General features: G+C 48.7%; 1 protein-coding gene across 8 annotated transcripts in view; it reads left to right on the forward strand.

Moving 5' to 3' along the window:
* The window catches only part of LOC134342402 (equilibrative nucleoside transporter 1-like), a 150,605-nt gene that overhangs the window by 50,476 nt on the left and 74,932 nt on the right, over nucleotides 1–25,197 (forward strand). For 6 of the 8 annotated variants that reach the window (XM_063040483.1, XM_063040486.1, XM_063040482.1 and 3 more), the window contains 3 exons: nucleotides 1,964–2,027; nucleotides 11,754–11,835; nucleotides 24,344–24,534. In XM_063040483.1, the coding sequence (XP_062896553.1) occupies nucleotides 1,993–2,027; nucleotides 11,754–11,835; nucleotides 24,344–24,534 (308 nt within the window). In that variant the 5' untranslated portion in view covers nucleotides 1,964–1,992. Of the gene's footprint in view, nucleotides 1–613; nucleotides 708–1,963; nucleotides 2,028–11,753; nucleotides 11,836–24,343; nucleotides 24,535–25,197 lie in introns of all 8 variants that reach the window. The other 2 variants (XM_063040485.1, XM_063040488.1) reach the window with 2 other exon arrangements.

Below are 25,197 nucleotides of genomic sequence, written 5' to 3' on the forward strand. Positions count from 1 at the left end.
CAGGTCGGTCAAAGACATGATTTCCTTTCATAAATCAATGTTGGCTCCATTCAAACCTTTTATTTTCTAATGTTTTTAGTTACTAGGTCCTTCACTATAGATCTTAGCATGATTCCACCACTGACTTCAAACTAACAGCTTGGTAATTCTGTGTTTCCTCTCTCCTTTCTTGAAAAGTTGGGTTACTTTTGCTCTCCTACAATCCCAGGAACATTTCCAGAATCCACAGAATCTTGGAAGATGACAACGCTTTCTAAACTCTAGATGTAGATTGTATGGTTGCTGGGATTTATCAACTTTCAAGCTCACCAATTTCTGTGGTACTATTTTTTGGCTAACACTTGGTTCTGGCAGTTCCTTGTTCTCACTAGACCTTCTGTAATATATCCGTTAGGTTTTGTGTACTTCTATGAAGGCTGATGCAAAGTAATTGTTAATTATACTGTAATTTCCATATTCCCCTTTATAAACTCTCTGGACTGTCAGGCCTAGACTTGCCCTCACCAGTCGTTTCCTATTCACGCACCAATCGTGGCTCTTACAGTCTGCTTTAGTTTACCTCTTTACGTTCAGACTGTAAATAAGATGTCTCGTGTACATGATCCTTTCCCAGAGCTGGGGAATCAAAAACCAGAGGAACCTGAGGGGCAGCTTTTTCACCCAAGGGGGTCAATGTCTGGAACAAGCTGCCAGAGGAGGTATATGAGGTAGGTACACTACCAGCATGTAAAAATTACTTGGACAGGTACACAGACAGGAAAGCTTTAGATAATGCTGACAAACGAGAGTATAGGAATGCTGATCAGCCTGGGCCGGTTGGGCAGAAGGTCTTGCTTCCATGCGATTTGACTCTGTCACTTTCTTGAACCTCCTCTGAAGAGCTCCAGCAAGTTCCAATTCCTCGGACCTCCTGTTACATCTGGTAATTTTACAATCCTGTTCCTTGGATTTAACAGTATTTTTAATATTTCTGTCAGCTCCATATAAATCACTTTTTTTTCTGTGGTGTTTATGTGCATTAAAGTGCTCTTTTGCAGGGGTTCCCAATTTTTTTCTTCCATGGACAAATCCCATTAAGCAAGGGGTCCATGGAGCCCTGCTGTATTGCCTGTTCTCTGCCATGCCTTTCTCTCAATCAGCCACAGCCAATGCTCTTCGAGTATTCACAATTCCTTTTTGCTAGATTTAAATACCTGGTTTCACATTTAACAGAGTCACTCAATGATTCCACTCCTTTTGCCCAGCTATTGGAAGGATGAGATTAAGTTGGAAAGAGTGCAGAAATGAATTGTGGGAATGTCACCAGGATTTGGAAGGCTTGAACTATAAGGAGATACTAAATACGCTGGGACATTTATTCCTGAATAAATGAAGGAAGCTGAAGGGTGACCTTATAGTGGTGTTTAAAATCACGAGGGGTACAAATAGGATTAACCCACATGGTCTTTCTTCAGTGCAGGGGTGTAAAACTAAGGTAGGAGGAGAAAGTGGAGCTGAGGGGTCAGAGGTTGATAGAATGACCCACAGGAGGACACTGTCGAAGCAGGTACAATTACATTGTTTAAAATACTTTTAAGATGGATATAGGTTGAAAGGATTTGGCAGGACATGGACCACTGCAAATGAATGAGACTAGTTTGGATAGATATCTTGGTCATGTTGGGCTGAGTGGCCTGTTTCTGTGCTGAATGACTCTGTATGATGTTCATGCCATTATCCTTCTTACCCAAAGCTATCTTGAACACAAGGTGAACAGTTATCCCCTTCACACTGTGGAAACCTTGTGTAGCAGGTCTGGGCTGCTAAGCAGAATTGGCTGGTGTGGACCTGGTCTGGGGGGGGGCGGGGGTCGGGAAGAGCAGGTCAATGGATGCGAGGCAAGGGGGAGCAGGGTCTGAATTGATAGGCAGTGTTTTGAGGTCAGTGGACACCTCCCTAACCTCTGCCCTTTCCTTCCCCACAGGTTGAACGCGCGTACCAGAGGGAACAGAAATGACAAAGATGAGGGAGCAGGAGCCGGTGGACCGGTCAGTATGGGACAGGGAGGTTGGAGGATGGGATGGCATGGGTGGGGGGGGATCATTGAGGGAGGGGCCTTCAGTGTGGTGTGGGATGGGACGGGGTGGTCATTGTGTTGATGGGTGCGATAGGGTAGTCAGTGTGGGGCGGTCATTGTGGAATGGGAGGCTGATTGTGATGTGAGACAGGACAGGGTGGTCATTGTGGAATGGGAGGGTCATTGTGATGTGAGACAGGACAGGGTGGTCATTGTGGAATGGGAGGGTAATCGTGATGTGAGACAGGACAGGGTGGTCATTACGGAATGGGAGGGTGATTGTGATGTGAGACAGGACAGGGTGGTCATTGTGGAATGGGAGGGTAATCGTGATGTGAGACAGGACAGGGTGGTCATTACGGAATGGGAGGGTGATTGTGATGTGAGACAGGACAGGGTGGTCATTGTGGAATGGGAGGGTAATTGTGATGTGAGACAGGACAGGGTGGTCATTGTGGAATGGGAGGCAGATTGTGATGTGAGACAGGACAGGGTGGTCATTGTGGAATGGGAGGGTAATCGTGATGTGAGACAGGACAGGGTGGTCATTGTGGAACGGGAGGGTAATCGTGATGTGAGACAGGACTGGGTGGTCATTGTGGAATGGGAGGGTAATCGTGATGTGAGACAGGACAGGGTGGTCATTGTGGAATGGGAGGGTAATCGTGATGTGAGACAGGACAGGGTGGTCATTACGGAACGGGAGGGTGATTGTGATGTGAGACAGGACAGGGTGGTCATTGTGGAATGGGAGGGTGATTGTGATGTGAGACAGGACAGGGTGGACATTACGGAATGGGAGGGTAATCGTGATGTGAGACAGGACAGGGTGGTCATTGTGGAATGGGAGGGTGATTGTGATGTGAGACAGGACAGGGTGGACATTACGGAATGGGAGGGTAATCGTGATGTGAGACAGGACAGGGTGGTCATTGTGGAATGGGAGGGTGATTGTGATGTGAGACAGGACAGGGTGGTCATTGTGGAATGGGAGGGTAATCGTGATGTGAGACAGGATAGGGTGGTCATTGTGGAATGGGAGGGTGATTGTGATGTGAGACAGGACAGGGTGGTCATTGTGGAATGGGAGGGTAATCGTGATGTGAGACAGGACAGGGTGGTCATTGTGGAATGGGAGGGTAATCGTGATGTGAGACAGGACAGGGTGGTCATTCTGGAATGGGAGGGTGATTGTGATGTGAGACAGGACAGGGTGGTCATTGTGGAATGGGAGGGTAATCGTGATGTGAGACAGGACAGGGTGGACATTGTGGAATGGGAGGGTAATCGTGATGTGAGACAGGACAGGGTGGTCATTGTGGAATGGGAGGGTAATCGTGATGTGAGACAGGACAGGGTGGTCATTGTGGAATGGGAGTGTAATTGTGATGTGAGACAGGACAGGGTGGTCATTGTGGAATGGGAGGGTAATCGTGATGTGAGACAGGACAGGGTGGTCATTGTGGAATGGGAGGGTGATTGTGATGTGAGACAGGACAGGGTGGACATCACGGAATGGGAGGGTAATCGTGATGTGAGACAGGACAGGGTGGTCATTGTGGAATGGGAGGGTGATTGTGATGTGAGACAGGATAGGGTGGTCATTGTGGAATGGGAGGGTAATCGTGATGTGAGACAGGACAGGGTGGTCATTGTGGAATGGGAGGGTGATTGTGATGTGAGACAGGACAGGGTGGTCATTGTGGAATGGGAAGGTAATCGTGATGTGAGACAGGACAGGGTGGTCATTGTGGAATGGGAGGGTAATCGTGATGTGAGACAGGACAGGGTGGTCATTGTGGAATGGGAGGGTGATTGTGATGTGAGACAGGACAGGGTGGACATTACGGAATGGGAGGGTAATCGTGATGTGAGACAGGACAGGGTGGTCATTGTGGAATGGGAGGGTAATCGTGATGTGAGACAGGACAGGGTGGTCATTGTGGAATGGGAGGGTGATTGTGATGTGAGACAGGACAGGGTGGTCATTACGGAATGGGAGGGTGATTGTGATGTGAGACAGGACAGGGTGGACATTGTGGAATGGGAGGGTGATTGTGATGTGAGACAGGACAGGGTGGTCATTGTGGAATGGGAGGGTGATTGTGATGTGAGACAGGACAGGGTGGTTATTACGGAATGGGAGGGTAATCGTGATGTGAGACAGGACAGGGTGGTCATTGTGGAATGGGAGGGTAATTGTGATGTGAGACAGGACAGGGTGGTCATTGTGGAATGGGAGGGTGATTGTGATGTGAGACAGGACAGGGTGGTCATTGTGGAATGGGAGGGTGATTGTGATGTGAGACAGACAGGGTGGTCATTGTGGAATGGGAGGGTAATCGTGATGTGAGACAGGACAGGGTGGTCATTGTGGAATGGGAGGGTCATCGTGATGTGAGACAGGACAGGGTGGTCATTGTGGAATGGGAGGGTAATCGTGATGTGAGACAGGACAGGGTGGTCATTACGGAATGGGAGGGTGATTGTGATGTGAGACAGGACAGGGTGGACATTGTGGAATGGGAGGGTAATCGTGATGTGAGACAGGACAGGGTGGTCATTGTGGAACGGGAGGGTAATCGTGATGTGAGACAGGACAGGGTGGTCATTGTGGAATGGGAGGGTAATCGTGATGTGAGACAGGACAGGGTGGTCATTGTGGAATGGGAGGGTGATTGTGATGTGAGACAGGACAGGGTGGTCATTGTGGAATGGGAGGGTGATTCTGATGTGAGACAGGACAGGGTGGTTATTACGGAACGGGAGGGTAATCGTGATGTGAGACAGGACAGGGTGGTCATTGTGGAACGGGAGGGTAATCGTGATGTGAGACAGGACAGGGTGGTCATTGTGGAATGGGAGGGTAATCGTGATGTGAGACAGGACAGGGTGGACATTGTGGAATGGGAGGGTAATCGTGATGTGAGACAGGACAGGGTGGTCATTGTGGAACGGGAGGGTAATCGTGATGTGAGACAGGACAGGGTGGTCATTGTGGAATGGGAGGGTAATCGTGATGTGAGACAGGACAGGGTGGACATTACGGAATGGGAAGGTAATCGTGATGTGAGACAGGACAGGGTGGTCATTGTGGAATGGGAGGGTAATCGTGATGTGAGACAGGACAGGGTGGTCATTGTGGAATGGGAGGGTAATCGTGATGTGAGACAGGACAGGGTGGTCATTACGGAATGGGAGGGTAATCGTGATGTGAGACAGGACAGGGTGGTCATTGCGGAATGGGAGGGTAATCGTGTTGTGAGACAGGACAGGGTGGACATTACGGAATGGGAAGGTAATCGTGATGTGAGACAGGACAGGGTGGTCATTGTGGAATGGGAGGGTAATCGTGATGTGAGACAGGACAGGGTGGTCATTACGGAATGGGAGGGTAATCGTGATGTGAGACAGGACAGGGTGGACATTGTGGAATGGGAGGGTGATTGTGATGTGAGACAGGACAGGGTGGTCATTGTGGAATGGGAGGGTAATCGTGTTGTGAGACAGGACAGGGTGGTCATTGTGGAATGGGAGGGTAATCGTGATGTGAGACAGGACAGGGTGGACATTGTGGAATGGGAGGGTAATCGTGATGTGAGACAGGACAGGGTGGTCATTGTGGAAAGGGAGGGTAATCGTGATGTGAGACAGGACAGGGTGGTCATTGTGGAATGGGAGGGTAATCGTGATGTGAGACAGGACAGGGTGGACATTACGGAATGGGAAGGTAATCGTGATGTGAGACAGGACAGGGTGGTCATTGTGGAATGGGAGGGTAATCGTGATGTGAGACAGGACAGGGTGGTCATTGTGGAATGGGAGGGTAATCGTGATGTGAGACAGGACAGGGTGGTCATTACGGAATGGGAGGGTAATCGTGATGTGAGACAGGACAGGGTGGTCATTGCGGAATGGGAGGGTAATCGTGTTGTGAGACAGGACAGGGTGGACATTACGGAATGGGAAGGTAATCGTGATGTGAGACAGGACAGGGTGGTCATTGTGGAATGGGAGGGTAATCGTGATGTGAGACAGGACAGGGTGGTCATTACGGAATGGGAGGGTAATCGTGATGTGAGACAGGACAGGGTGGACATTACGGAATGGGAGGGTGATTGTGATGTGAGACAGGACAGGGTGGTCATTGTGGAATGGGAGGGTAATCGTGTTGTGAGACAGGACAGGGTGGTCATTGTGGAATGGGAGGGTAATCGTGTTGTGAGACAGGACAGGGTGGACATTACGGAATGGGAAGGTAATCGTGATGTGAGACAGGACAGGGTGGACATTACGGAATGGGAAGGTAATCGTGATGTGAGACAGGACAGGGTGGTCATTGTGGAATGGGAGGGTAATCGTGTTGTGAGACAGGACAGGGTGGTCATTGTGGAATGGGAGGGTAATTGTGATGTGAGACAGGACAGGGTGGTCATTGTGGAATGGGAGGCTGATTGTGATGTGAGACAGGACAGGGTGGTCATTGTGGAATGGGAGGGTAATCGTGATGTGAGACAGGACAGGGTGGTCATTGTGGAACGGGAGGGTAATCGTGATGTGAGACAGGACAGGGTGGTCATTGTGGAATGGGAGGGTAATCGTGATGTGAGACAGGACAGGGTGGTCATTGTGGAATGGGAGGGTAATCGTGATGTGAGACAGGACAGGGTGGTCATTGTGGAATGGGAGGCTGATTGTGATGTGAGACAGGACAGGGTGGTCATTGTGGAATGGGAGTGTGATTGTGATGTGAGACAGGACAGGGTGGTCATTACGGAATGGGAGGGTCATTGTGATGTGAGACAGGACAGGGTGGTCATTGTGGAATGGGAGGGTAATCGTGATGTGAGACAGGACAGGGTGGTCATTGTGGAATGGGAGTGTGATTGTGATGTGAGACAGGACAGGGTGGTCATTACGGAATGGGAGGGTCATTGTGATGTGAGACAGGACAGGGTGGTCATTGTGGAATGGGAGGGTAATCGTGATGTGAGACAGGACAGGGTGGTCATTGTGGAATGGGAGGGTGATTGTGATGTGAGACAGGACAGGGTGGTCATTACGGAATGGCAGGGTCATTGTGATGTGAGACAGGACAGGGTGGTCATTGTGGAATGGGAGGGTAATCGTGATGTGAGACAGGACAGGGTGGTCATTGTGGAATGGGAGTGTGATTGTGATGTGAGACAGGACAGGGTGGTCATTGTGGAATGGGAGGGTGATTGTGATGTGAGACAGGACAGGGTGGTCATTGTGGAATGGGAGGGTAATCGTGATGTGAGACAGGACAGGGTGGTCATTGTGGAATGGGAGGGTGATTGTGATGTGAGACAGGACAGGGTGGTCATTACGGAATGGGAGGGTAATCGTGATGTGAGACAGGACAGGGTGGTCATTGCGGAATGGGAGGGTAATCGTGTTGTGAGACAGGACAGGGTGGACATTACGGAATGGGAAGGTAATCGTGATGTGAGACAGGACAGGGTGGTCATTGTGGAATGGGAGGGTGATTGTGATGTGAGACAGGACAGGGTGGTCATTACGGAATGGGAGGGTAATCGTGATGTGAGACAGGACAGGGTGGTCATTGCGGAATGGGAGGGTAATCGTGTTGTGAGACAGGACAGGGTGGTCATTACGGAATGGGAGGGTAATCGTGATGTGAGACAGGACAGGGTGGACATTACGGAATGGGAGGGTGATTGTGATGTGAGACAGGACAGGGTGGTCATTGTGGAATGGGAGGGTAATCGTGTTGTGAGACAGGACAGGGTGGTCATTGTGGAATGGGAGGGTAATCGTGTTGTGAGACAGGACAGGGTGGACATTACGGAATGGGAAGGTAATCGTGATGTGAGACAGGACAGGGTGGACATTACGGAATGGGAAGGTAATCGTGATGTGAGACAGGACAGGGTGGACATTACGGAATGGGAAGGTAATCGTGATGTGAGACAGGACAGGGTGGTCATTGTGGAATGGGAGGGTAATCGTGTTGTGAGACAGGACAGGGTGGACATTACGGAATGGGAAGGTAATCGTGATGTGAGACAGGACAGGGTGGACATTACGGAATGGGAGGGTAATCGTGATGTGAGACAGGACAGGGTGGTCATTGTGGAACGGGAGGGTAATCGTGATGTGAGACAGGACAGGGTGGTCATTGTGGAATGGGAAGGTAATCGTGATGTGAGACAGGACAGGGTGGTCATTGTGGAACGGGAGGGTAATCGTGATGTGAGACAGGACAGGGTGGTCATTGTGGAATGGGAAGGTAATCGTGATGTGAGACAGGACAGGGTGGACATTACGGAATGGGAGGGTAATCGTGTTGTGAGACAGGACTGGGTGGTCATTGTGGAATGGGAGTGTGATTGTGATGTGAGACAGGACAGGGTGGTCATTGTGGAATGGGAGGGTAATCGTGATGTGAGACAGGACAGGGTGGTCATTGTGGAATGGGAGGGTGATTGTGATGTGAGACAGGACAGGGTGGTCATTGTGGAATGGGAGGGTGATTGTGATGTGAGACAGGACAGGGTGGTCATTGTGGAATGGGAGGGTGATTGTGATGTGAGACAGGACAGGGTGGTCATTACGGAATGGGAGGGTGATTGTGATGTGAGACAGGACAGGGTGGTCATTACGGAATGGGAGGGTGATTGTGATGTGAGACAGGACAGGGTGGTCATTGTGGAATGGGAGGCTGATTGTGATGTGAGACAGGACAGGGTGGTCATTGTGGAATGGGAGGGTGATTGTGATGTGAGACAGGACAGGGTGGTCATTGTGGAATGGGAGGGTCATTGTGATGTGAGACAGGACAGGGTGGACATTACGGAATGGGAGGGTCATTGTGATGTGAGACAGGACAGGGTGGTCATTGTGGAATGGGAGGTTAATCGTGATGTGAGACAGGACAGGGTGGTCATTACGGAATGGGACGGTGATTGTGATGTGAGACAGGACAGGGTGGTCATTGTGGAATGGGAGGGTGATTGTGATGTGAGACAGGACAGGGTGGTCATTACGGAATGGGAGGGTGATTGTGATGTGAGACAGGACAGGGTGGTCATTGTGGAATGGGAGGGTGATTGTGATGTGAGACAGGACAGGGTGGACATTACGGAATGGGAGGGTAATCGTGATGTGAGACAGGACAGGGTGGTCATTGTGGAACGGGAGGGTAATCGTGATGTGAGACAGGACTGGGTGGTCATTGTGGAATGGGAGGGTGATTGTGATGTGAGACAGGACAGGGTGGTCATTACGGAATGGGAGGGTGATTGTGATGTGAGACAGGACAGGGTGGTCATTGTGGAATGGGAGGGTGATTGTGATGTGAGACAGGACAGGGTGGACATTACGGAATGGGAGGGTAATCGTGATGTGAGACAGGACAGGGTGGTCATTGTGGAACGGGAGGGTAATCGTGATGTGAGACAGGACTGGGTGGTCATTGTGGAATGGGAGGGTAATCGTGATGTGAGACAGGACAGGGTGGTTATTACGGAATGGGGGGGTAATCGTGATGTGAGACAGGACAGGGTGGACATTACGGAATGGGAAGGTGATTGTGATGTGAGACAGGACAGGGTGGTCATTGTGGAATGGGGGGGTAATCGTGATGTGAGACAGGACTGGGTGGTCATTGTGGAATGGGAGGGTAATCGTGATGTGAGACAGGACAGGGTGGTCATTGTGGAATGGGAGGGTAATCGTGATGTGAGACAGGACAGGGTGGTCATTGTGGAATGGGAGGGTGATTGTGATGTGAGACAGGACAGGGTGGACATTACGGAATGGGAGGGTAATCGTGATGTGAGACAGGACAGGGTGGTCATTGTGGAATGGGAGGGTGATTGTGATGTGAGACAGGACAGGGTGGTCATTGTGGAATGGGAGGGTAATCGTGATGTGAGACAGGACTGGGTGGTCATTGTGGAATGGGAGGGTAATCGTGATGTGAGACAGGACAGGGTGGTTATTACGGAATGGGAGGGTGATTGTGATGTGAGACAGGACAGGGTGGTCATTGTGGAATGGGAGGGTGATTGTGATGTGAGACAGGACAGGGTGGACATTACGGAATGGGAGGGTAATCGTGATGTGAGACAGGACAGGGTGGTCATTGTGGAACGGGAGGGTAATCGTGATGTGAGACAGGACTGGGTGGTCATTGTGGAATGGGAGGGAAATCGTGATGTGAGACAGGACAGGGTGGTTATTACGGAATGGGGGGGTAATCGTGATGTGAGACAGGACAGGGTGGACATTACGGAATGGGAAGGTGATTGTGATGTGAGACAGGACAGGGTGGTCATTGTGGAATGGGGGGGTAATCGTGATGTGAGACAGGACTGGGTGGTCATTGTGGAATGGGAGGGTAATCGTGATGTGAGACAGGACAGGGTGGTCATTGTGGAATGGGAGGGTAATCGTGATGTGAGACAGGACAGGGTGGTCATTGCGGAATGGGGGGGTAATCGTGATGTGAGACAGGACAGGGTGGTCATTGCGGAATGGGGGGGTAATCGTGATGTGAGACAGGACAGGGTGGTCATTGCGGAATGGGGGGGTAATCGTGATGTGAGACAGGACAGGGTGGTCATTGCGGAATGGGGGGGTAATCGTGATGTGAGACAGGACAGGGTGGTCATTGCGGAATGGGGGGGACGGGGCAGTCGGTGTGGGGCGGGTTGCTGAGGAATTGGTGAAGTGGCCAGCATGAGATGGGTCAGGATGGTCGGTGTTTGTCACAAGTAGGGTTAGTGTTTCAGATTCAGAATCACGTGTACATCGAAACATACAGTGAAATGAGTTGTTTGCGTTAACAACCAACACAACCAAGGATGTGCTGGGGCACGGTGGCAAGTGTTGCCACACGTGGTGCCAATGTAGTATGCCCACCACGCTTAGGAGAGCAACACGGAGCACAACAAAGCGAAACATCCCAAGTGACAAAGCAACACCAGCCTGTTCCTTCCTCCCTCCCACACACACAGACACAGTCCTCTCACACCAGGACAGGCCATCTTCGGCCTCCAGCCTCCAGCGAACTTGTGGATTCGCAGACACTGGGCCTTCAACTTCGCCAGCTGACTCACACAGATTGGCAGACTCTAGGCTCTGGTCATTGTGCCCCAATGTCTGGACTTCTGATCGACCTTCAGGCTTTGATCGACCCTGGGCTCACAGATGATAATGAACGGGGATCCAAAGTCCAGGCCTCAAACTCCAGAGCTGCTGACGATGGGACCCTGAATACTGGACTCGAATTCCAGTCTCACGATCAGCCCTCAGCTTGACGGTCTGCTGTTCTGACATCCGCCCACATCGACATTGCTGGGCTTTGAACGTGGAGTGAAGGTTCAGATTATTAATCGCTGTCCTCTAATTCCCCCACATCCCCGTCCCTAAACACTAGCTCTACTGTCTGTCCCCAAAACCATCCTTACAAAACTGAAACACAAGTAAGTGTGAATGATGGTACTGAATGGGGGCTGGAGACAGAATGGTCCATGTAACAATGAGCTTCTCAATGCCAAGGTGGGACAGCACCAGGAACTGTATGAGTCACAGGGTCATACTGCCTCAGAGAAGTCCAGGCTTCAGGGTGGGATGGAATGTGAGTTGTCAGGTCCGTGTGTGGGATTTGGAGTGTGTTACTCAACTGCTGGTTCTGTCCCTGAAACAGGTTCAAGGCTGTGTGGCTGATCTTCCTCATCCTGGGACTCGGAACCCTTCTTCCTTGGAACTTTTTCATGACAGCCATTCAGGTGTGTATCCTTGATCCCTGCCAACCCTGTCCCAATCGTCCTTCTCAGCCACTGAACCATTCCCTCCCTCCCTCTCTTCCACTCCCAGAGTCGCACAGCCATGTAGTACAGAAACCTCTTTAGCCCAGTGTGTCCACGGCAACCATAAAGCATTTATTTATTTATTTATTTATTTATTTACAGGTACAGTGCAGGATGGGCCCTTCTGGTCCTTTAAACCACACTGCCCAGCAGCCTATGAGTTAACCCTAGTCTAATTCACTGCACAATTTACAATGGCCAATTAACCTACTAACTGGTATGCCTTTGGACTGTTGGAGGAAACAGGTACCAGAGAAAACCACACATTCTGTGCTCCACAGGGAGAACGTAAAAACTCATTTCAGATGACGTGGGAATTGAACTCTGAACTCTGGTACTCCAAGTTGTAATAGCGTCACACTAACCGCAACACTACCGTGATGTATCTATCTGCAGTAATCTCATTCACCAGAACAGTGAGGCATCTATCTACAGTAATCCCATTCACCAGAACCGTGAGGTATCTTCAAGTATCTACAGTAATCCCATTCACCAGAACAGTGAGGTATCTATCTACAGTAATCCCATTCACCAGAACAGTGAGGTATCTATCTACAGTAATCCCATTCACCAGAACAGTGAGGTATCTATCTACAGTAATCCCATTCACCAGAACAGTGAGGTATCTATCTACAGTAATCCCATTCACCAGAACCGTGAGGTATCTTCAAGTATCTACAGTAATCCCATTCACCAGAACCGTGAGGTATCTTCAAGTATCTACAGTAATCCCATTCACCAGAACAGTGAGGTATCTATCTACAGTAATCCCATTCACCAGAACCGTGAGGTATCTTCAAGTATCTACAGTAATCCCATTCACCAGAACCGTGAGGTATCTTCAAGTATCTACAGTAATCCCATTCACCAGAACCGTGAGGTATCTTCAAGTATCTACAGTAATCCCATTCACCAGAACAGTGAGGTATCTATCTACAGTAATCCCATTCACCAGAACAGTGAGGTATCTATCTACAGTAATCCCATTCACCAGAACCGTGAGGTATCTATCTTCAGTAATCTCATTCACCAGAACAGTGAGGTATCTATCTACAGTAATCCCATTCACCAGAACAGTGAGGTGTCTATCTATAGTAATCCCATTCACCAGAACAGTGAGGTGTCTATCTATAGTAATCCCATTCACCAGAAGTGAGATATCTATCTACAGTAATCCCATTCACCAGAACAGTGAGGTATCTATCTACAGTAATCTCATTCACCAGAACAGTGAGGTATCTATCTACAGTAATCCCATTCACCAGAACAGTGAGGTATCTATCTACAGTAATCCCATTCACCAGAAGTGAGGTATCTATCTACAGTAATCCCATTCACCAGAACAGTGAGGTGTCTATCTATAGTAATCCCATTCACCAGAACAGTGAGGTATCTATCTACAGTAATCCCATTCACCAGAACAGTGAGGTATCTATCTACAGTAATCCCATTCACCAGAACAGTGAGGTGTCTATCTACAGTAATCCCATTCACCAGAAGTGAGGTATCTATCTACAGTAATCCCATTCACCAGAACAGTGAGGTATCTATCTTCAGTAATCTCATTCACCAGAACAGTGAGGTATCTACCTACAGTAATCCCATTCACCAGAACAGTGAGGTGTCTATCTATAGTAATCCCATTCACCAGAACAGTGAGGTGTCTATCTATAGTAATCCCATTCACCAGAATTGAGGTATCTATCTACAGTAATCCCATTCACCAGAACAGTGAGGTATCTATCTACAGTAATCTCATTCACCAGAACAGTGAGGTATCTATCTACAGTAATCCCATTCACCAGAACAGTGAGGTGTCTATCTACAGTAATCCCATTCACCAGAACAGTGAGGTGTCTATCTACAGTAATCCCATTCACCAGAACAGTGAGGTATCTACCTACAGTAATCCCATTCACCAGAACAGTGAGGTGTCTATCTATAGTAATCCCATTCACCAGAACAGTGAGGTGTCTATCTATAGTAATCCCATTCACCAGAAGTGAGGTATCTATCTACAGTAATCCCATTCACCAGAACAGTGAGGTATCTATCTACAGTAATCTCATTCACCAGAACAGTGAGGTATCTATCTACAGTAATCCCATTCACCAGAACAGTGAGGTGTCTATCTACAGTAATCCCATTCACCAGAACAGTGAGGTGTCTATCTTCAGTAATCCCATTCACCAGAACAGTGAGGTATCTATCTACAGTAATCCCATTCACCAGAACAGTGAGGTATCTATCTACAGTAATCCCATTCACCAGAACAGTGAGGTATCTACCTACAGTAATCCCATTCACCAGAACCGTGAGGTATCTATCTACAGTAATCCCATTCACCAGAACAGTGAGGTATCTATCTACAGTAATCCCATTCACCAGAACCGTGAGGTATCTATCTACAGTAATCCCATTCACCAGAACAGTGAGGTATCTATCTTCAGTAATCTCATTCACCAGAACAGTGAGGTATCTACCTACAGTAATCCCATTCACCAGAACAGTGAGGTGTCTATCTATAGTAATCCTATTCACCAGAACAGTGAGGTGTCTATCTATAGTAATCCCATTCACCAGTAGTGAGGTATCTATCTACAGTAATCCCATTCACCAGAACAGTGAGGTGTCTATCTACAGTAATCCCATTCACCAGAACAGTGAGGTGTCTATCTACAGTAATCCCATTCACCAGAACAGTGAGGTGTCTTCAAGTATCTACAGTAATCTCATTCACCAGAACAGTGAGGTATTTATCTACAGTAATTTCATTGCCAGAACCATGATGTATTTATCTACAGTAATCTCATTACCAGAAGTTTGTACGAAACATTTTTGCCTTGGTGATTCAAATACACATCCAGATATTTCTTCAATTCCATGAGTCTGCCTTCACTACCCCCTCCCGCAGTGCATGTTTCAGAGTTCTGCCATTCATGGAGGGAGGGGTGGGCTATAAAATCTCCATCTTATCCCTTTTAAACCTCTATATTACATTTATGCCCTTTGATTAAATCACTTTTGCTACAGGAGGGATGTGGAGGCCTTGAAGAGAGTGCAGAAAAATTTCACCAGGATACTGTCATTTGAGACTATGAACTGTAAAACTCTGGACTGTCAGAAACTGAAGGGTGACCAGATAAAAGTACTGTATATAAAATCACAAGAGGAATAGCTTGGATAGGTAGTCTTTTTCCCAGGATAGAAATGTCAAATACTTCAGAGCATAGCTTTACGGTGAGAGGGGTGGAATGTAAAGAAGATTTTCAAGGCAAGTACTTACACAGAGTAGCACACATAAAATCTGGAGGAACTCCGCAGGCCAGGCAGTATCTATAGAAGAAAGTACAGTTGACATTTCAGGCCAAGACTCTTTGGCAGAACTAAAGAAAAAAAGATGAGGAGTAGATTTAAAAAGCGGAGGAGGGGAGAGAGAAACACAAGGTGATAGGTGAAACCGGGAGGGGAACGGATGAAGTAAATAGCTGGGAAGTTGACTGGTGAAAGAGATACAGGGTTGGAGAAGGGGGAATCTGATAGGTGGGGATAGAAGGCCATGGGAAGAAGAAAAGGAGGGGACGAGCACCAGAGGGAGGCAGTGGGCAGGTAATGAGATAAGGTAAGAGAGGGAAAAGGGAATGGGAATTGATGAAGGAGAGGGCAGAGAGGGGGACATTACCAGAAGCTTGAGAAATCGATGTTCATGCCATCAGGTTGGAGGCTACCCAGACGGAATATAAGGTGTTGTTCCTCCAACCTGAGTGTGGCCTCATCACGACAGTAGAAGAGGCCATGGACTGACATATCACAATGGTAGTGGGAAGTAGAATTAAAATGGGTGGCCACTGGGAGATCACGCTTCTTCTGGTGGATGGAGCGTAGATGCTTGGTGAAGCAATCTCCCAAACTATGTCGGGTCTTACCGATATGCAGGAAGACCACACCAGGAGCACCAGACGCAGTATATCACCCCAACAGACTCGCAGGTGAAGTGTCGCCTCACCTGGAAGGACTGTTTGGGACCCTGAATGTTAGTGAGAGAGGAGGTGTAGGGGCAGGTGTGGCACTTGCAAAGTGAAGTGCCAGGAGTGTGATCAGTGGGGAGGGTCGAATGGACAAGGGGGTCACACAGGGAGCAATCCCAGTGGAAAGCAGAAAGTGGGGGCGGGGGCAGGAAAGATGTGCTTGGTGGTGGGATCATGTTGGAGATGGTGGAGGTTTCAGAGAACTATATGCTGGACGCAGAAGCTGCTGCAATGGTACGTAAGGACAAGAGGAACCCTATCCCTGGTAGGGTGGTGGGAGGATGGGATGTGAGCAGACATGCGTGAAATGAAAGAGATGCGGTTGAGGGCAGCGTTGATGGTGGAGGAAGGGAAGCCCCTTTCTTTGAAAAAGGAGGACATCTCCTTCGTTTTGGAATGAAAAGCCTCATCCTGGGAGCAGATGCAGTGGAGACTGAGGAGTTGAGAGAAGGGGATGGCATTTCTACAAGTAACAGTATGGGAAGCGGAATAGTCCAGGTAGCTGCGAGAATCAGTGGGTTATGATAGACATCAGTGGATAAGCTGTCTCCAGGGATAGACACAGAGAGATCGAGAAAGGGGAGGGAGGTGTCAGAAATGGACCAGGTAAATATGAGGGCAGGGTGGAAGCTGGCGGCAAAGTCGATGAAGTTAACGAGCTCGACCTGGGTGCAGGAAGCAGCACCAACGCAGTCGTCGATGTAGCGTAGGAAAAGCGGGGCACGGACCCCAGTGTAGGCTTGGAACAGACTGTTACACAGAGTGGTAGAGACGCAGAACTTGCTGCCAGGATAGGAAAAGGGGGAAAGCAGGTACATTGGGAATGTTTAAGCAGCATTTGGACAGACACATGAACAGACAGGAAATAGAGCGATATAGTCCACTACTCGGGGTCAGGGCTAAACTAGTTTAGCAGGAGGGGTGGGAACCAAAGCACCAGGTCAGAAAATGGAGGGATGGAGGGGAAGGTAGATGTCAGGGCCAGCAAAAACAGGGAGGAGCAAAGTAATGGATACGATGACACAGATAGTTTGAAGCAAGTGTGTTTTAATGCTAGGAGTACTATGGGTAAAGGTGATGAACTTAGAGCATGGAACTATTGTGTTAAACCAGACACCTGGTTGAGAGAGGGATTGGAATGGATGCTTAATGTCCCAGGATTTTGATGTTTTAGAAAAGATAAAGAGTGAGGTAAAAAAGGTGGGGGGGGAGGGGGAGAGAAGAGTTGCTCTTCTGATCAGTGACAATATCGCAGCAACACTTAGAGGGGACATATGGGAGGGTTTGCTGTCTGAGTCAAAAATATTAAAATGGAACTACTAAACTAATGAACAGGAAGAGTGCAATCACCCTGATGGGATTGTATCAACAACCCCCCCCCAATAGCCACCAGGACACTGAGGAACAGACATGCAGGCAGATTAAGGAAAGGTGCAAAAACAGTAGAGTTGTTGTCATGGGAGTTTCAGCCTCCCTAAGATAAACTGGGATCTTCTTAGTGCGAGAGGTTTAAGTGGGGCAGAAATTGTTAGGTGCATCCTGGAGTGTTTCTTAAATCAATATGTAGATAGTCCAACAAGAAGAGGAGCTGTACTGGACCTGGTCTTGGGTAATGAGGCTGCCTAGGTGACCGACCTTTCAGTGGGTGAACAGTTAGGGAACAGTGACCACAACTCCTTAAGTTTTAAGATATTTATAAACAAGGGTAAGTATGGACCTTGCGGGAGGGTTTTAGCAGGGCTAATTATGAGAATATTGGGAGTATTAGGGCAGGAAGCAGGGAGAATTAATTGGGAACATCTGTGTTTGGGCAAATCCACATCCACCATACTGAAGGTGTTTAAAGACCAAATACACAAAGTACAGGAGAAGTATGTTCCAGTCAGAAGGAAGGACAAGGATGGCAAGGTAAGAGAACCTTGGATGTCGTGAGAGGTCAAGAAGGAAAAGGAAAGGTATGTAAAGTTTAGGAAGCTAGGATCAACCAGAGCCCTTGAGGATTATAAAGAAGACAGAGAAAAAACTCAAAGAGAACTAGGAAAGCCAGGAAGGGCCATGAAGAGTCCTTGGAAAGTCAGATTAAAGAGAATCCAAAGGCATTCCATACATCAGGAGCAAGAGGATAACTAGGGAGAGGGTGGGACCACTCAAAGATAAAGGGGGGAACATTTGCTTGGATGCAGTGGATTTGGGTGAGGTCCTTGATGAGTACTTTATATCAGTATCTACCAAGAACAAAGACACAAAGGATAGGGAGATCAGGACCGAGCACATTGATATGCTCAAGCGTTTCGAGGTCAAGGAGGAGATAGAGTTAGGTCTCTGAAAGAGCATTAAGGTGATTAAGTCCCAGGGCCTGACATTCATCGAGGAAATTGAAGAGATTGCTGGGGCTCTGATCAATATCTTCGTGTCCTGTCTAGGCACAGTGGAGGTTCTGGAGGACTGGCCAAGAAAGGAACCAGGGATAACTCTGGAAACTGCAGTCGTGTTTCCAGTGGTAGAGAAGTTATTGGAGGGAATTCTTAGGGATAAGGTTTATGAGTATTTGGAAAATAATAACCTAATTAGGGAGAGTCAGCATGGCATTGTGTGGGACAAATCGTGTCTTATGAACTTGATTGAGTTTTTTGACGAGGTGATGAGGGTGATTGATGAAGGTAGAGCCTTCATGGGTTTTAGTAAGGCATTTGGCAAGGTCCCTCATGGGAAACACATTCGGAAGATTAGGATGCATGGGATCCATGGATTGGCTGTTTGGATTCAGAACTGCTGTGCCCATACGATGACATTTATTCTAGCTGAATCACATCTGTGATTAGTGGAGTTCTGTACTGGGACATCTGTTTGTGATGTATATAAGTGACTTGGATGAAAACGTAGATGGGTGGATTAGTAAGTTTGCAGATGATTCAAAAATTTGTGATGTTGGGGATAGAGTAGCAAACTGACAAAGAATATGGCAGATATCAATCAATTGCAGATGTTGGTGGAGAAATGGCAGATGGAGTTTAACCCCACCAAATGTGAAGTTTTGTGCCTTGGCATGTCAAATTAGAGACCATACACTGTTAACTGAAAGACCCTAAACCATGTTGAAGAGCAAAGGAATCTTGGGGTCCAAGTTCATAGCTCCCTGAAATTGGCTGCACAGGTTGATAGGGTGGTGAAGAAGAGAATTCATAGGGCATGTTCGCCTTTATTAGTCGAGGCATTGAGTTCAACATTCAAGAAGTTTTGTTGCAGCTTTATAAAACTCTAGTTAGGCCGCATCTGGAGTACTGCATACAGTTCTGGTCACCCCACTACAGGAAGGATGTGGAGGCTTTGGAGAGGGTGCAGAAGAGGTTTATCAGCATACTGCCTGGATTAGAGGGCATGTGCTATCATGAGAGACTGGATAAACTCGGGTCGTTTTCTCTGAAGCAGCAGAGTCTGAGGGGAGATCTGCTAGAGATTTACAAGACTGTGACAGGTATAAAGAGATAAAGACCGGGAACATCTGTTTCCCAGGGTTGAAATGCCTAATGCCAGAGGGCATGCATTGAAGGTGAGGGATAATTTCAAAGGCAAGTTTTTTACACAGGAGAAGGTGTGTCTAGAATGCGCAGCCTGGGGTGGTGGTGGAGGCAGATATTAAGCATTTTTGCACTTTTAAGAGCCATTTTGATAGGCACATGGATGTAAGGAAGATGGAGGGATATGGACATTTTGTAGGCAGAAGCGATTTGTTGTCCATTTGATTACAAATTTAATTGGTTTGGCACAATATTGTGGCTGTTCCTGTGCTGTACCATTATATATTAATCTATCCTCTCAGAAAAGCTAATCTTTTCTAGTAATGTCTGTACCACAGACATAAAACTGGCTGGCCTGTAATTACTTTCAGATCTCTGCTGCTCCTGATTAGAGGTACCACATTGACTGTTCTCTGTCTCCTAGCACCCACCAACAGCCAATAAACGTTTTAAGTTCAGTGTCAGGACTCCCACAGTCTCCTCCTTTGATTCCCACTGTGGCCTGAGTTTGGGCTTACAGGAGAGATGCCTAAAAATATGCTCTAAAATATTACCACCTCCATCCCAGAAATCTCTACCGGTAACGTCTTTCTCCTTGGTGAATGTAGGAGAGAAGTATTCCTTTTAGAGTCTGCCTGCTTCCTGTCGTCCCACACACAGTCCCTGATTTGGCCCATTCTTTCACTGGTTACCCTCCTGTTATGAAATGCCCCAGGATATCTGCCAGTGACGTTACATGGCCCTCTTTGTCCTCATAATTTCTTTCTTAATCTCATAGTATCATGGAGATATACCGCGCAGAAAATAGCTTTTTGTCCACGCCAACCAAATTGCCTACCTAAGTCCCATTTGTTTGCTTTAGGCCCATGTATCTGTAAATCTTTCCTCTACAGATATGTGTCCAAATGTCTTTTAAATATCATAATTGTACCCACCTCAACCTCTTCCTCTGGCAGTTCAGTCCATATACTCACCACCCTTTGTGGGGGGGGGAGTGGGGGGAACAGGGGAAAGTTGCTCCTCAGCTCTTTCTTAAATCTATCCTTTCTAGTTCATAACCCCAGGGAAAAGAGTCACTATTCACCTTATCTGTGTCCCTCAGCTTCCATATCAATCTGTCCCTGACACTCTCCAATTCCTTACCAGTCTGGCCCTGACACTGTCCAATTCCATATCAATCTGTCCCTGACACACTCCAATACCATATCAATCTGTCCCTGACACTCTCCGATTCCTTCCCAGTCTGTCCCTGACACTCTGCAATTTCTTCCCAGTCTGTCCCTGACACTCTGCAATTCCATATCAATCTGTCCCTGACACTCTGCAATTCCTTCCCAGTCTGTCCCTGACACTCTGCAATTCCTTCCCAGTCTGTCCGTGACACTCTGCAATTCCTTCCCAGTCTGTCCCTGACACTCTGCAATTCCTTCCCAGTCTGTCCCTGACACTCTGCAGTTCCATATCAATCTGTCCCTGACACTCTGCAATTCCTTCCCAGTCTGTCCGTGACACTCTGCAATTCCTTCCCAGTCTGTTCCTGACACTCTGCAATCCTTCCCAATCTGTCCCTGACACTCTGCAATTCCTTCCCAGTCTGTCCCTGACACTCTGCAATTCCTTACCAGTCTGTCCCTGACACTCTGCAATTCCTTTCCAGTCTGTCCCTGACACTCTGCAATTCCTTCCCAGTCTGTCCGTGACACTCTGCAATTCCTTCCCAGTCTGTCCCTGACACTCTGCAATTCCTTCCCAGCCTGTCCCTGACACTCTGCAGTTCCATATCAATCTGTCCCTGACACTCTGCAATTCCTTCCCAGTCTGTCCGTGACACTCTGCAATTCCTTCCCAATCTGTCCCTGACACTCTGCAATTCCTTCCCAGTCTGTCCCTGACACTCTGCAATTCCTTACCAATCTGTCCCTGACACTCTGCAATTCCTTCCCAGTCTGTCCCTGACACTCTGCAATTCCTTCCCAATCTGTCCCTGACACTCTGCAATTCCTTCCCAGTCTGTCCCTGACACTCTGCAATTCCTTCCCAGCCTGTCCCTGACACTCTGCAATTCCTTCCCAGTCTGTCCCTGACACTCTGCAGTTCCATATCAATCTGTCCCTGACACTCTGCAATTCCTTCCCAGTCTGTCCGTGACACTCTGCAATTCCTTCCCAATCTGTCCCTGACACTCTGCAATTCCTTCCCAGTCTGTCCCTGACACTCTGCAATTCCTTCCCAATCTGTCCCTGACACTCTGCAATTCCTTCCCAGTCTGTCCCTGACACTCTGCAATTCCTTCCCAGTCTGTCCCTGACACTCTGCAATTCCTTCCCACTCTGTCCCTGACACTCTGCAATTCCTTCCCAGTCTGTCCCTGACACTCTGCAATTCCTTCCCAGTCTGTCCCTGACACTCTGCAATTCCTTCCCAATCTGTCCCTGACACTCTGCAATTCCTTCCCAGTCTGTCCCTGACACTCTGCAATTCCTTCCCAGTCTGTCCCTGACACTCTGCAATTCCTTCCCAATCTGTCCCTGACACTCTGCAATTCCTTCCCAGTCTGTCCCTGACACTCTGCAATTCCATATCAATCTGTCCCTGACACTCTGCAATTCCTTCCCAGTCTGTCCCTGACACTCTGCAATTCCTTACCAGTCTGTCCCTGACACTCTGCAATTCCTTCCCAGTCTGTCCCTGACACTCTGCAATTCCTTCCCAGTCTGTCCCAGACACTCTGCAATTCCTTCCCAGTCTGTCCCTGACACTCTGCAGTTCCATATCAATCTGTCCCTGACACTCTGCAATTCCTTCCCAGTCTGTCCGTGACACTCTGCAATTCCTTCCCAGTCTGTCCCTGACACTCTGCAATTCCTTCCCAGTCTGTCCCTGACACTCTGCAATTCCTTATCAATCTGTCCCTGACACTCTGCAATTCCTTCCCAGTCTGTCCCTGACACTCTGCAATTCCTTACCAGTCTGTCCCTGACACTCTGCAATTCCTTCCCAGTCTGTCCCTGACACTCTGCAATTCCTTCCCAGTCTGTCCCTGACACTCTGCAATTCCTTCCCAGTCTGTCCCTGACACTCTGCAATTCCTTCCCAGTCTGTCCCTGACACTCTGCAATTCCTTCCCAGTCTGTCCCTGACACTCTGCAATTCCTTCCCAGTCTGTCCCTGACACTCTGCAATTCCTTCCCAGTCTGTCCCTGACACTCTGCAATTCCTTACCAATCTGTCCCTGACACTCTGCAATTCCTTCCCAGTCTGTCCCTGACACTCTGCAATTCCTTCCCAGTCTGTCCCTGACACTCTGCAATTCCTTCCCAATCTGTCCCTGACACTCTGCAATTCCTTACCAATCTGTCCCTGACACTCTGCAATTCCTTCCCAGTCTGTCCCTGACACTCTGCAATTCCTTCCCAGTCTGTCCCTGACACTCTGCAATTCCTTCCCAATCTGTCCCTGACACTCTGCAATTCCTTCCCAGTCTGTCCCTGACACTCTGCAATTCCTTCCCAGTCTGTCCCTGACACTCTGCAATTCCTTCCCAGTCTGTCCCTGACACTCTGCAATTCCATATCAATCTGTCCCTGACACTCTGCAATTCCTTCCCAGTCTGTCCCTGATACTCTGCAATTCCTTACCAATCTGTCCCTGACACTCTGCAATTCCTTCCCAGTCTGTCCCTGACACTCTGCAGTTCCATATCAATCTGTCCCTGACACTCTGCAATTCCTTCCCAGTCTGTCCGTGACACTCTGCAATTCCTTCCCAGTCTGTCCCTGACACTCTGCAATTCCTTCCCAGTCTGTCCCTGACACTCTGCAATTCCTTACCAATCTGTCCCTGACACTCTGCAATTCCTTCCCAGTCTGTCCCTGACACTCTGCAATTCCTTCCCAGTCTGTCCCTGACACTCTGCAATTCCTTCCCAATCTGTCCCTGACACTCTGCAATTCCTTCCCAGTCTGTCCCTGACACTCTGCAATTCCTTCCCAGTCTGTCCGTGACACTCTGCAATTCCTTCCCAGTCTGTCCCTGACACTCTGCAATTCCTTCCCAGTCTGTCCCTGACACTCTCCAATTCCTTCCCAATCTGTCCCTGACACTCTGCAATTCCTTACCAATCTGTCCCTGACATTGCAATTCCTTCCCAGTCTGTCCCTGACACTCTGCAATTCCTTCCCAGTCTGTCCCTGACACTCTGCAATTCCTTCCCAGTCTGTCCCTGACACTCTCCAGTTCCTTACCAATCTGTCCCTGACACTCTGCAATTCCTTCCCAGTCTGTCCCTGACACAGTGCAATTCCATATCAATCTGTACTCATAACTTCACCCCCGCTTACCTATCGGTCTCCTTGCCTTAAATTGGATGCAGTTGATTTTACCGATCTTCCCATCTGCCTCATTGTGCCCACATCTGCTTGTCTACACAACTGATCCAAGCTTCCTGCCATGTTTGACTACACCTCCTTCACCCCAATATATCTACACCATCTCATTCTCTTGTCAAATTAGTCTGAACCCTCACCAAGAGCACCTATGAGCCTTCCATCCAGAATGTTGGACTTGCTTGGGTTCGAGTGCAATCCTTTCTGCTTCTATGGGATCTATCGTCCTCAGAAGGGATCCCAATTATCCAAAACCCTAAAGCCTCCCGTTCTATACCATCCCAGTATTGATGCAGTCATCTGTCCTACCAGTCCTGTACTCGACAGCATACAGCACCAAAAATAATCCCCATCTCCCCCTCTGTCTCTCCCCTTTCATTCCTCTATCCCTTCCATCCACACTATCCTTCATCCCTCCTCTTCCTCCCATCCAATCTCTCTCCCTCCTGCTCCATTTCACTCTTCTATCTGTAATGTCTGTGCTTGTCTCCCTCAGTATTTTAAGTACAGATTGCAAGACGCGGATGATTCCAGCGCGGTACTGCCCTCCAATGGAACCTCTGCAATGAATGTTTCAGCCATGCCAAGGGAGAACCAGCTGCAGGGAAAGTTCGGCAACGTAATGACGTTGTGTGCAATGTTACCCATGCTCATCTTCAGCTGCCTCAACTCCCTCCTCCTGCCACGGTAGGTAGGCCTCAGACCACACCCGTTGGAGTTTTAAACACCAGCTCCCTTCTTACTCTCTCCTGACAGACTCTCGCTCCCTCCTCACTCACTCACTGACACCAGCTCCCTCCTCACTCACTCACTGACACCAGCTCTCTCCTCACTCACTCACTGACACCAGCTCCCTCCTCACTCACTGACACCAGTTCCCTCCTCACTCACTCACTGACACCAGCTGCCTCCTCACTCACTCACTGACACCAGATCCCTCCTCACTCACTGTCACCAGCTCCCTCCTCACTCACTCACTGACACCAGCTCCCTCCTCACTCACTCACTGACACCAGCTCCCTCCTCACTCACTGACACCAGCTCCCTCCTCACTCACTCACTGACACCAGCTCCCTCCTCACTCACTGACACCAGCTCCCTCCTCACTCACTGACACCAGCTCCCTCCTCACTCACTCACTGACACCAGCTCCCTCCTCACTCACTCACTGACACCAGCTCCCTCCTCACTCACTGACACCAGCTCCCTCCTCACTCGCTCACTGACACCAGCTCCCTCCTCACTCGCTCACTGACACCAGCTCCCTCCTCACTCACTCACTGACACCAGCTCCCTCCTCACTCACTCACTGACACCAGCTCCCTCCTCACTCACTCACTGACACCAGCT

The sequence above is a fragment of the Mobula hypostoma genome, chromosome 2, assembly GCF_963921235.1.
Source record: "Mobula hypostoma chromosome 2, sMobHyp1.1, whole genome shotgun sequence".
In the NCBI taxonomy this organism is placed as follows: domain Eukaryota; kingdom Metazoa; phylum Chordata; class Chondrichthyes; order Myliobatiformes; family Myliobatidae; genus Mobula; species Mobula hypostoma.